The sequence below is a fragment of the Lampetra planeri genome, chromosome 44, assembly GCF_965212315.1.
Source record: "Lampetra planeri chromosome 44, kcLamPlan1.2.h2, whole genome shotgun sequence".
NCBI lineage: Eukaryota > Metazoa > Chordata > Hyperoartia > Petromyzontiformes > Petromyzontidae > Lampetra > Lampetra planeri.
In genome coordinates, this window is record NC_136150.1 from 8722667 (window position 1) to 8736368 (window position 13702).

Here is a 13702-nt window from a genome sequence, read left to right on the forward strand (position 1 = left end):
TTTTCTGTCCGTCTGCTACAGCAGAGGTGTAGGGAATTCCAACAAGACATACATCTCTGCTTTATTGACCTGGTCAAGACCTATGGTACCATCAATAGGCCTGGGCTCTGGGTTCTTCGTACTTTCGGAGTCCCTGACCCTCTGCTCACGCTCATTAAGGACCTCATGATGGTGAGCGGGCCCGAGTAAAACTACTTGGCTGAGAGTCAGAGCCATTCCCTGTACACCTTTGGGTGTGACAGGGATGTCGTCTGGCTCCCACATTATTTAACATCTATTTCGACCACGTAGTTCGTGAAACCTTCAATAGCTGTACCAGAGGAATTTCCATCTGGTACAGATACAATGGGAGGCTGATCGATGCCCGGATGTGGTCAAGGGATGGCTCCCTATTGCTCAACCATGTTATGTATGCCGATGATCTGTTAATTGCCGCTCACTCAGAGGAGGAGTTGGAGGCGCTGCTGCTGAAACTGGAGCGTGCCACTAAGAGGTGGCACCTTACCATCAGCCCCACCAAAACTTAGCACCTGCCTGCGTATTTTATGCCATCGGACACTACACCCTCCCAAACTCCCAATTGGTGATGGGGCAGTTGTGGAGAGAGTGGAGAGTTACCCATACCTGGGCAGTGTGCTCATGACAGGCTCCGTGTAAAAGCAGAGGTGTCATTCCGAATCAGTCGAGCGGCATTATCTTTTCATTGGTTGCGTAACGCTGTGTGGAAGCTACCGGGTCTGTCGCTCTGCACGAAGATTCAGGTCTTCTCGGCCACGGTCATTCCCTCCCTTCTCTACGCTTGCGAAACGTGGACCCCCCTAATGGAACATCTTCGCCAGTTAGAAACATTTAGGCTGGCCTGCCTACGATCCATCCTGGGTTTAACCAGGCTGGATTGTGTGAGGAGCTCACAAATCCTTGAAAGATCTGGACAAAGTCCCATCGGTGAGCTCCTCCGGCAGGCAAGGCTGCATTGGCTGGGTCATGTAGCTGGATGAGGGGGCTAAATGGGCACGGCACGGGCTAGATAAGACATGGAGTGATGTGGTACAGGAGAATATGGAGCTGAGTGGACTTGCTGATGACTGGTACCAGCGGTGTCAAGATCGGCCTCTGTGGAGGAGGCTCGTGAAGGACGCTACTGGGAAATTGGAGGCAGTCGCCCTCCAACAACAACGGAGGGCGGAGGAGTCATGCTCACAACAACGAGCGGAGCGCCGGGTGGCTAAAGCACAGCAAGTTGGCATAGTAGGGGGCACAGGTGGTGCATCATCCAGTCATCTCAGTCGTCTCAGTCAGTCGACCCGTGCCAACTGGGTCTGCCCCGTGACCTCCTGCCAGCGGGCGTTCGACACTTCACGTGGCCTCAAAGTGCACATAGCCTGGCACAAGCGTCGTGGTGACGCCACCACCACTTAGTGGCAAATGGCGGTTGTTGTTGTTGTGGGGGTCACTGTGTGTGTGTGCGGGGAGCGGTAGTACAGCGGTTAGCGCGCTGCGCTATGAACGGCCAACACCAGTGACGATTATCTGATCTGGTCATGGGCCCCCCTAGGTCGACTTAGCCTCGAATGAGTACCTGGTGTGGTGTGTAAACATCGCCACTGGGGAGACAAAGGCGGCCAGGGTGTGGTGCTAGCCACCCACCCCCTCGTGTACCATGCTGGCCTTCATAGGTGCTGGCTAACGGCACTTGCCACAACAGTCTGTTAAGCCTATATGGGGGATATTTGTGTATGTGTGCGCCATTCCTGCCAATCCGAACTCGGCATCCGAATGTCTTGAAATAACGTGAAATATCGAGACACGCTGACAAATCGCGACATTCCCCAGAATATTTTAGTTATTTTTTTCACAGCCACAATATCTCTTCCATCGGAGATCGTCATTTCACCGTCCTCCTTACACAGGGCAGCGTTCCGGTTGTTTATGCGGAACGCGCACAAAAAGTATTTAAATAATTTTCACGTCAGCGCTTTGTTCTCAAATCAACATTGCAATCAGAAGCACTGTGTTGTGTCTTGCAATCTTAATGATATAAAGCAAGGGGAGGGGGGGGTTACGGTGACCTGAGTTCAATTCAACAGGCGCGGCGAACGTGGGTGGCGAAGCGACGGCTCGTAGAAACCCATCGAATCGCGTGAATGGTTGCGTGTTATGCGAATACCTAGGGCAAGACGGGGAAGTATTTTGATACAGAGGTGTTCAATTGCACGAGGTGAGGGCAGAGCACGAATCTGGTTTCGACCACCTGCGATTAAACCGGATCGTCTAGTGACAGGGTGGTTGGGAGAGCGGGTTGCCCTCCTCTGGTATGTGAACCAAAGGTAACTTTGAAGGGTTCTCAGAGGTAGCTTCGTGGTGTCCACCTCCATGGGCCGTGCTCCAAACCAAAGGGGGGGGGGGTGGGGGGTTGCACTTTCCTGCGAGAGCTCCGATGGGATTCTTTGTCACGTGACGCGGCGCCGATTGCAGAATCGCGAAATGCCACGGAGGGAGGGAGGGGGGGGGGGAATATTTGTTTTAAATTTTTACTTAAAACTTTCGTGACTGCCGGAATTCATATTCTTGGTTCCTTTGGTAAAGTCACGTTGATAGAAAATAAAAATGATACAATAATTATTTTTATTTAATATTTTCTATTAATTTTATTATTTTTATTTTCTGTCTACATGAATTTACCGAAAGAACCAGGAATATTTGTTTTGTTATATTTTACAGGATCTCACAGGACAAGCCGTGCCACACGCGGGTTTCCATCAAATCATTACGTTTCTCTTTTCATTTTCCCTGTTGTGCCTTCACGTTATGCATGTCCGTTGCTCCTCGTTGCGACTGACGGCTTGGACAGATTTTTCTTTTGTTTAGGTTTGACGACAGAGTTTGAATGTCGTGTTTCTCTGCCGTGCAGGCTACCTCGGGTACACCAGTGGATTCTCGCTCATGTGCATGGTCTTCTTTCTCATCGTGGTGAGTGACGCCCAGCCCCGCTGGGACGCGGTTGTGGGACTCCAGCTCGTGCGGGGAAAGTCTGTAGGCTGAGCAGGGGCAGCTCTGTCCCTCTATGAGCAGCGGTGATGGGGCAGTTCTGCAAAGTAGGCAACATCACGGGCAGAGTTTCTAATTTGCCTTATGATAACAATAAATATCATAAAATATCCATAGTTTTAGAAAATTTTGAGAAATACAGATGCTGCTGCTGGTGTAATGGTTTCTTCACGCCGGACTTACAATCCAGAGGTCATCGGTTTGCTCTCCCGGCACAGCAGTTGAAACATTGGGGCAAGTTTCTGAAATGTCCCTGCGGGCCTGCCTCTGTCCACCCAAGCGTGGATATAAAAAAGTAAAACATTTGTCCTGCACACATCCAACACCACCACCGTGTTATTTTATGAACATTATCTATCCCAAAAAAATACATAAGGAAGGTGTACACCCCGTCGTCCCATCGTCTCCACCATTGACTCACCCACCTACAAACTGGCCCGATTTCTGTCTGAGACCTTACAACCATTTACTGGTAAGACCATCTCAGCTGTATTAAACTCAGCTCACCTGGTATCGTCAATTAAATACATCTCACCATCCCCAGATGATTTACTCGTCAGTTTCGATGTAGTTTCTTTGTTCACCTAAGTTCCTGTGCCTGACACCATAGCAATCATTTAAGATTTGGTCCAACAAGGACCGAATGCTGATGTACCGGCCCTGGTGAGACACTGCCTCACCAATACTTCACCTGGAATGGAACATTCTTCAAACAAGTTGAAGGCACCCCAATGGGTTCTCCCTTATCTCCAGTTGTAGCCAATATTTTCATGTAAAAATTCGAGACAGACGCCATCCAGGCATCCACTCTACGTCCGTCCTTGTAGAAGAGGTACATAGATGACACGTTCGTCATCTGGCCACATGGCCTACCAGCTCTGAACCAATTCCTCAACTACATAAATTCCATACACCCAGCCATTAAATTCACCATGGAGGTGGAAAAGGACGGCAAATTACCATTCTTGGATGTTTTCATCGAAAAGAGACCAAATGGCTCAATGGGACACTGTCTACAGGAAAGCCACCCATACTGACGCCTCCCTAAAACCTGACTCCCACCACCATCCATCCCAGAAGAATTCCCTCATTAAAACTTTACACCATAGAGCTCGATGTATTTCCGACTATCATCACCTAGCCAGTGAACTGGAACACATACACCAAGCCCTCAAGATGAATGGATATTCAGACTACACAATTCGTAAAGCTATCACCCCAAACGTTGGGATGAACCATCTGAGGACCCAATCAAAACCATCACCTTGCCATACGCCATACATAGCAGGGGTCACCACAAATATTTCCAAAATCATGAGCAAACACAAGATCCAGGTTCGATTTAACACAGTACATAACATTCGTGATCTGATCCCGTCTGTGAAGGATGTGATCCCTGATATTCAATACCCCGGCGTCTACAAACTAAGCTGTGTCTGCAGCAGTAGTTACAATTGGGGAAACTAAGCGACATGTCTCAGACCGTGTTCGTGAACATAAGGCGGACCTGAAACACGGTAGGACCAATACCTCGGCCATGGCGAATCAATGTTTTAATGCGGTGGGCTCACACGAAATTGATTTCTCCAAGACGATGGTACTTTGCAAACCCACTGGTTATCAACAAAGATTCGTTCATGAAGCCATCCATATTTATAGACACAGACACAGTTTCCACCGAGAAGATGGGTACAAACTGAGCAATCATTGGAAGGACGTTGTCAACCAGTTTAAGTCATAACTGGCTGTGATGTTTCCACCCTGCCACCTTCCGATGTTAATTGTTATTTTCGGCTCTCTGGTTTTACGTTAACAGGTAAAACTTATCACGGTAACACAGCCACCTCCGCGCCTTCCGTCGTGGACGTCGTCCTCCGATCTTACATTGACACGCTCATTTCTCACGTTAACATCACTAGCCCTGCCCACTTTGTTTATGACCCTTGGGCGACACCCATTCCAAACCTTTAAAACAGCCTGCCTCATCAGCTTTACTCTTTTTTTTCCTGATGACGATCGCTTGTGTTGTGATCGAAACGTCGTAGTTTTTTGTTATTTCCTTTCAAACTATCTACGTGACTTTACCGAAAGACCCAAAGAATATTATCTATCCCTTCCTGAGGAAGGTGGACTAATTGTTCCTGTCTGAATCACAGTCCTAATTGGTTGACAAGCTGTGCCAAAGTAAAGAATAAAAACCCACTTGCATGGTTAAACTAACGACGAATTACCCACCCATGCTTCCTTCCAGTGGAACAAATACCTACGGTGCAAAACAGTGGAGCCCTCCCAGCGGCAATAACGGTCACCGCTGGGGCTCATTAACGAGGAATTAAATGTCTGGACGAATACGTGCAACGGCCGGGTCACGGCGCGCCGCGGTCGCCCCTGACCCCCCGTGTGCTTCAAGGAGCGACGTCAAGCGTGTGTCGTGGCGTACTTAATTAATTAAATAAATGCCCCGCTCGCCCCGTTGTTTTCAAGAAGCGCCCGTCGTTACGATTTAGCAACGAGCGTCGCGCGACGAGCAGAACGGACGCATTTAAATTGTGTACCAGTTTCAGCTTCCCTCTCCATTGATACATTGTTAGTGCGTTGATTTATCATCATCATCATCACCCTAACTGTTGTTCACAGTGGCATTGTCGTCACCACCATCGTCGTCGTCATCAAAACTGCAACAGCGTGACCAAAATAGATAACCCAAAGACATCGTCGCCATCCTACTATATGGATCTTATGACCGATTTAATGAAAAATGTTTGTCCATCATTCGGAGAACCAAAAGTAAAATCAAGGATGAGGAATACGCCACGAATCTTGGGGAAACGTGTCCCCCTTTCCAAAATTAAAATTTCTTTCTTCAGAGGGCGTGATCTTCACCTGGAGAGCGGGCCGACAGTTTGCACGTAGCCAACAGCTCTGCAACCACCACCTCACTGCCATCTGCGAGTCGCAAAACATGAGATATTTCAGCGAGTAGCAGTCAGCGCGTGTCTGGACAAGGTGGGGAGACAAGAGTGGGGATTGCACTCCGTTCATCGTTGAGCACGGTTCGGAGTAAACGCTGTCCTGACCTTCGATTATCTTACTACTACACGCGCAGGTGATTTACAAGAAGTTCCAGATCGCCTGCCCGGAGGTTGAGGAAAATCTCATGTCGTACCTCAACGAGACGACCACCTGGAACGTCACTCAGGCGGTGCCGCTGATGACGCCACCGCCGTCGTCGCCCGACGCTGGGAGCGAGCAGTGTGTGGCGAAGTACGTCACCATCAACGCCAAGGTGCGACCGTGGGACACCGCCACAGAGCGGACACACGCGCGGAGCGGCGGTGCCGACCGTGTGCCGACCGTGTGCCGAGTGGTTCCGCGCGCAATGTCTACGTCACTCCGGCATGAACATGAGTAGACTCGTCGTTCTGCTTCGTCGTCGTCGTGATCATCACTCGTAATTAATCATTGGGTTAGGCCACGCAATGATCTGGCCAAAATTGTGCCGTTGCTAAACTGGCTCTGTGAGAATATGTTCTTCCGTTTGTAATGTACGTGTTGAACTTCTTTCGCACCGTACGTAGCCAACCGTGCTAATTGGAGGTGCGGTGGAAGGACAACAAACTAAACCACCGTGATTGGCTTGCGTAGTTGAGTGTATGTGCACCGCGCGATTGCTTTGGCTCTGTTGGGTGGTGCGGAGTCTTCATCGTACCAAGTGAGCCAGAGACCCAAAATCAATTTGCGAGCCGTAATTTCTGCTGCCAAGAGCTACGTGGTTAAGCCATCATCTTCACAATTGTATTTTACAATTTTACCTCTTGTCAATCTACTGCTGGATGAAGGCCTCGCCATGCAGTGTGGGTCGTGGCGGCCACCGCGTGTTGGGGAAAGCTGGGAGTATATATAGCCCCGGCAGCGCAGCACAATAATGGGTTTGTCTGCGCTGCTGCCCACTGCATAGCCCGGCACGCAGCCTGCGAATCGTAGGAAGTTTTTTTTTTGACTCGCGCGCGCACACGCCGTTCATTGCCGCGCGTATACCGTGTGACCTCAAGACTCGGCGTTCACCGGCGAGTGGTGCGCGCCGTGGCACCCCCGTCGAAGAGCGGACCGCGGGTGCCACGTTGAGTCAGGTGGTTTTGGGCGCGCCGGCCAGGTCCGGTGTGCGCCACAGGCCGGCGTGTGCTCGTCACGCGGCCAAGTTTCTCTTACAAAGGGCGTCCCTCTCTTTCAGCGGCGGTGTTGTTCGTCGGCTATTGGCGACGAAGCTACGGCGTTCGTCGCCGCCGTGCGTCACGAATGCCGCGGGTACCGGGCGGACGCCGTGGGTACCGCGCACGTAGAGGCGGCGGCGGCGGTCATGAAGAGCCCGTTAGGTGTGGGGGGGGGGCGGCTACTGACCCTGCGTGCGGAGCTGTTGACCCTCATTTCCCATTGGCAACTCAGACACGACCGCCAAACGGCGGGCAAAGGGTACGTGGATAGAGAGAGGGGGAGAGCCGCGTTAAGCCACACTAATTGACCAAACTCGCGAGATTAAACCCTGCAGTGTGTCACCAAATGAGTTGTGTTACAAGAACAATGCTGTTGTGCAGGAAACATCCATTACAATTTAGTTCTTATCAAATCCACTCTGGCCTCTTTGTGCTGTGAAAAAGGGCCAATGTTTTTCTATAGTATATATGTGATAGGAAACGTTTCAAGCAATGGGCCTTCTTCATAGCACATGAAGAAGGTGTGTGTGTGGGGAGCGGTAGTGTAGCGGTTAGCACGCTCCACTATGAATCTGGTGACCCGAGTTCGATTCCCCCTCCGTGACGATTATCTGAATAGGCCCTGGGCCTCCCCTAGGTCGACTCAGCCATTGGGGAGACAATGGCGGCCGGCCGTGGTGCTGGCCGCCCACGCCCCTGGTGTGCCTTCACAGGTGCTCAGTAACAGCACTTGCCCCAAGAGTCCGTTAAGGCTATCCGGAGGATCTTTGTCTTTGCGAGGGCACACGTGTGTTTTAGGGGGGTGGAGAGGGGGGGGCAGGTGTGTGGGTGTGTGTCCAGGGCGAGGTGTGTGATTGGTGGAGAGTTAGGGGGCGTTGGGAGTCCGGAAGTTTGCAGTTTTTTTTTTAAAGACAATAACCACTTGTTTTAAAGTGCACAATAACCGCAGGGAGTAGGGGCCGGCCGTCTGTTTAGTGGGTCACGTGACATTGATTTTAAAATCGATGCTTGCGCTCGGGGGGGGGGGGGGGGGGGCGTGTGCGGCCCTCTCTGCCAATCCGCTGCTGGACGAGGGACCTCCTCCCCACATTCTCCCCCGCGGGGGGTCGTGGCGGGTGTCGCGCCGGGGTCACGCCGGGGTTATTTGACAGCGCTTCACCACGCTGGACAGCGCAGGTTGGTTAGAGACGTTGGGGAGCCATGGACGGGGGAGCGTAGTGCAGTACGACAACGGATGTTTCCGCACTGCCCTCTGCTGACAAAGTAGACCCCACCCCCCCCGTAGTAGTGGCAGCCTGTAGCACCTGCTATGCACGGCGGTGCAGCCACTGTCCAGGCTGACCGCGGCTGCCCCCAGCAGCAGGGGGCGCCTTCGCCCCCTCGTTGCAGACGCTCCCGATCCGAGCCCGGCGGCCACCCCGGTGAACCCCGCGGGGGCTGCGTGAACGCCGTGAGTGGCACCGCGCGGCGCACGTCGACCGTCGTGTGCCAGCGTCACGTGCGGGCCCAGGCAGAGGGGGGGGAGGGTGCCCCCTTTTGGCTGAATCGCTACGGGGGGACGTTGAGTCCCGTCGGTGGTGCCGCCGTGGCGACGATGAATTGAGATGCGACTGGAGAGCAGCGGGGGTCGCGGGAGGGAGGGGGGCGGGGGGGAGACCTCGCGCGTTAACGAGAACCATCGCGGTGGTGCCACTGCTGCCTACGACGTGGAATGTCGAGGGTCGCGCGTCCCGAGTGTTGTCCGTCGGCTCTCGCGGGGGAGGGGGGGGGCAGGGGGGGTAACGGTGTCAGGGTTTGACTCGGGGTGGGGGTGGTGGGGGACTTGTTTCCGTGATTCGGAACGGGCCTACTGGAGCGCCGGCGGCGTTCAGCGGCGCCGTTCGTTACGTGGCGCGCGGGGGGGGGGGGGTGTCACGGGAGTCGTTCCCGAGAGCCACCGGCGATGTGGGGGGGCGGGAGGGGAGGGCGGTGGTCTTATCCAGAACGTGAAATGAACAAAACACACAATGAAGCCACCCACGTGGACCAAATCACCCGCGGTGGCGCCCCAATTTGACCCCTAGGACCTGAGAAGCTAAGCGCGGTTGATCCCGGACAGCGCTCGGATGGGCGATCGCCGTGCGTAACAGGCGTTGTAGGCCGCGGGGCCCGTGCTGCACCGCCGTTCGTGCGCTTCTATGGTCCCGAGCCTTCCGTTGCTCTCCTTGTGCCCCCGCCAACACGCGCCGACCGCCATGGCGACCGACGTATCGTCAATAAAACTCAAACCGGCATCACGCGAGGAGGCCCTCGTCCGGCAGTGGATTGGCAAACGGCCGTAGATGTACAACGACGACGACGATGCTCGCCGCCGCCGCTGCCGTGCGTGAAGCTAAACGTGGGAGGGGTGGGGGCCCATCTTTGTGTTTTTGTCGCAGACGGCCTACACCGTGCCCATCCTGGCCTTCGCGTTCGTCTGCCACCCAGAGGTGCTGCCCATATACACGGAACTGCAAAAGTAAGTTGCGACACGGGCACACGCACACACACACAAAGATCCCCCGTATAGCCTGAACAGACTGTTGGGGCAAGTGCTGAAGGCAGGCACGGCACACGAGGGGGTGGGTGGCCAGCACCACGCCCGGCCGCCTTTGTCTACACCAGGTACTCAATTGAGGCTGAGTCGACCTAGGGGAGGCCCAGGACCGGTTCAGATAATCGTCACTGGTGTTGTCTGTGAGCGGGAATTGATCCCGGGTCGCCGGGTTTGTAGAGCACACGCGCTAACCGCTACACTTCCACTTTCCTTACACACACGCGGACACACCGACACCAAGACATCAACACCGTTCTCATTATAATCATTGTTCTGCAATGGGTTACTTCTGGGTTCTCCCATAGCTAAAAAAAACTAATTGCTGCACCTGGCGGTATTGGCCAAACACCCAAATGCTTACAAATAAAATTACCAACAACTTACCCTATGGACATAACGCCTCGCAACATTGCCACCCCTACTGCAAAACCCCGGTAGAGCCAAGGTGAGAGATTGCTGGGTAAGCAAGTGTAATAATAATAATAAAATAACGCGAGCCGTGATACATTCCCTGCTGGATGAAGGCCTCCCCGGGTCCATCGCCATCACTCAAAGTGTCGCGATATCACGATCCACGCTGCACACGAGGTAATCCTCTCTGCGGTGGACGCTGTCTCTCCCTTGGAATCCCTTCGTGTTCACCGCCGGCCACCAAACCTTCTAGCCCGTTGCATACAATCCTTTGCTTACGTTTTTGTGACAGTCAGTCTGCTGCCATTAACGTGGTCATTCATTGCACGTGCACGCTACGCAGTGACTCGTCATATTCTCACTTTTGAAAAGCGAAACAAAGGGGGCTCCTCCTGTGTAGCTGCCGAGACATTGTTCGCCGCTGTGTCAAGGGAACCACAAATTGTCGCTGGAGGTTTTGGGTGGTTGTGTGAAATGGGCCACCACGCTGATTGGTAGCACGGTGGTGAAGGGGGCAGCCATGCAGGCCCGGTCCAGATGTCCGGTGCCATTGACGTTGGACCCCCCCTGGCAGAGAATTTTGGTTGGGTCGCTGGGTTTGTTACTCAAGTGCCTAAGCACCTGACCACCACTACCACCACCACTCATAAACGACTTTACCACAATATCGAGCTCTTATACTCATAGTCAACTCTTTATTGTCCATTGGGAGTTGTAGTCTTAAAGGTTGCCGTTATATATACACTGTATTTTGGTTATCGTTGTCATGCATGGACACCCACTTTTTTGCCACGTGGCTTAAATGCGGTTTGTAATGCAACAGCGCCCCCTGCTGGATTGAGTTTTACACGGCGGTGTTGGACTTGGCTGCAAATCATCAAGTACAGGACTGTGAAATAGATTATCACGCTCACTATGCTACGTAATTGAACAATTTTCACTGGCAACCAGGCTGAGACCACAATTGGCCTGAGAACCCGGTTTAGTAGCGGGCAGCAAGTCTGTATTGTCCAACCCCGTGGTTCTCCGGGCCTCTCCCGTGACCTACCGGGTCACGGGAGATGTTGCGGAGTCTCTTAATAACACGTGGCGAGCGAGTTGTCACTCGCTCGCCGCTGCCAGTGCAGAATCAAATTGTCTCTCGTTAGCCGAGCTCGCTCCCGGAAGCAACGCCGTTGCCGGCCGGGCAACGCTGACCGCTGGGATGTCTCCCCAGGCCCACTCGGCGCCGCATGCAGAAGGTGGCCAACCTGTCGGTGTTCACCATGTTCATCATGTACCTGCTGACGGCCATCTTCGGATACCTCACCTTCTACCGTGAGTACCCGCGCCCGTGGGATGGCTGCGTCGCCACCACGGAACACCACGTACACCAGGATACACCACGTACACCACGTACACCAGGATACACCACGTACACCACGTACACCACGTACACCAGGATACACCACGTACACCATGATACACCACGTACACCACGTACACCATGATACACCACGTACACCACGTACACCAGGATACACCACGTACACCAGGATACACCACGTACACCACTGTTGCCGCTTTGTAGACCATGGGAACGATTAATCGCCAGAAATGGCGACGTGTCCAGGTAGGCCGTCAGCGGTGGCTTGATCGAAGATGCTCTTTAATAATAATCATCGCAATAAACAATCTCCACCGGCGTGGCGGTTTGATGGATTGTCTAGGTTCAGTTTTCTGTTTACCTTGTGGTGGATGTAGCGGCCTCTAGCGGCTGTGAGTTGTTAACTGAACGCATTATCACACAAGGAAGATCATAGCCCCCCTTTGCCAATCCACTGCTTAGTTAAAGGCCTCCTCGCATCACATCAGTCATAGGGGGTGGCTTGACCTCGCTTGAACCCATAACGTAGAGCACACGGCACCGACTCGAGCACGCGATTATTGGACACCTGTACTGTAAAGCTTGTGTGTATTGACGAAATATCGTTACCGTACCCCCGCCGGCCCGGATTAAACTTCAAGGAACCAGCCGTAACGTGCAGCAACAGGTCGAGTAACGGGAGCCGTTGGTAGCGGATTGTGAGCGCCTCCCACCACCACCACCACCAGCACCACCACCCACGTGTAGCGTGTGATGGAAGTTCCCGTGACCCCCCCCCCGCCCACAGAGACGGTTGAGGACGAGCTGCTGCACCGCTACAAGAAGGAGGACCAGCTGATCCTGTGCGTGCGCCTCGCAGTGCTCATCGCCGTCACGCTCACCGTGCCCATCGTGCACTTCCCGGTACTACGCTCGCTCTCGCACGCGGAAGCGGGTTCGTAAGTACGGGTGTTCATAATTCGAGGACTCCCTGTGCTTGTTGAAGGTTGAGTCGACCTGGGGGGGGGGCAGGACCAATTCAAATATTTGCCACTGTTGTGGGGGGGAATTGAACTTCGATCACTGGTTTCGTAGCACAGCGAGCCAATCGCTGCACCACCACTCCCCCCACACGTGTGCATACACCTCCACGCCTGTCCATATACATGGGCACACACGCACCACATGTTTCTGTTTGCGTTGTTTATTTTGTCTCGTCCATAAGCCTAAATGTAACACGCTGTATTAATGTACTAGCTTTACTACCCGGCTTCACCCCGGAACTTGGATTATTGTCTTGGATTAAAACACGGCCTACGCGGAGGGTGGGGGGGGGGGGTGCGTGACGTCATCAGGCACACTGCGTGACGTCATCAGGCACACTGCGTGACGTCAGCAGGCACACTGCGTGACGCTGCCGCATGCGGGTGACGTCACAGATGTAACGTCACCGCTCACTTGCCGTGCAATATATTAAATGCATTATTGCGCCCCCCCCCCCCTCCAAAATACAAAAGTCTATTTTTATACTTTTTGCATTGTGTACAGTCTGGAAACTACCCACATGTCAAATTTCAAGTTTGTAGCATGTTCGGAAGTATGCTAAACATTTCGAACAGGCATGGCAAGCACACGCGTGTGCCTGTGCCGTTGTTCCAGGTGCGCAAGGCCATCCTGGAGATGCTGTTCCCGGGAAAGCCGTTCAGCTGGGTGCGTCACGTCCTCATCGCCGTGGTGCTGCTCTCGGTCATCGTCACCCTCGTCATCACTGTGCCCAACATCCGCGACATCTTCGGATTCATAGGTGGGTACCACCACCAGCCACTCACTCACTCACTCGCCCACCCGCCACTCAGTCGCACGCCCACTCGCCACTCACACACACCCAGACACCCACTCGCCACTCACACACACCCAGACACCCACCCGCCACTCACTCACCCAGTCGCCACTCACACACACCCAGACACCCACCCGCCACTCACTCACTCACTCACACCCACACACCCACCCACCACTCACTCACCCACTCGCCACTCACACACACCCAGACACCCACCCGCCACTCACTCACCTACTCGCCACTCACACACACCCAGACACCCACCCGCC

At 53.5% G+C, this 13702-nt stretch overlaps 1 protein-coding gene across 2 annotated transcripts in view; it reads left to right on the forward strand.

The window, feature by feature from the left end:
- The window catches only part of LOC144732909 (sodium-coupled neutral amino acid transporter 3-like), a 130782-nt gene that overhangs the window by 114802 nt on the left and 2278 nt on the right, over positions 1-13702 (forward strand). For both annotated transcript variants that reach the window (XM_078614573.1, XM_078614572.1), the window contains 6 exons: positions 2912-2970; positions 6155-6334; positions 9677-9756; positions 11462-11562; positions 12399-12514; positions 13250-13394. In XM_078614573.1, coding sequence (XP_078470699.1) covers positions 2912-2970; positions 6155-6334; positions 9677-9756; positions 11462-11562; positions 12399-12514; positions 13250-13394 — 681 coding nt within the window. The remainder of the gene's footprint in view (positions 1-2911; positions 2971-6154; positions 6335-9676; positions 9757-11461; positions 11563-12398; positions 12515-13249; positions 13395-13702) is intronic.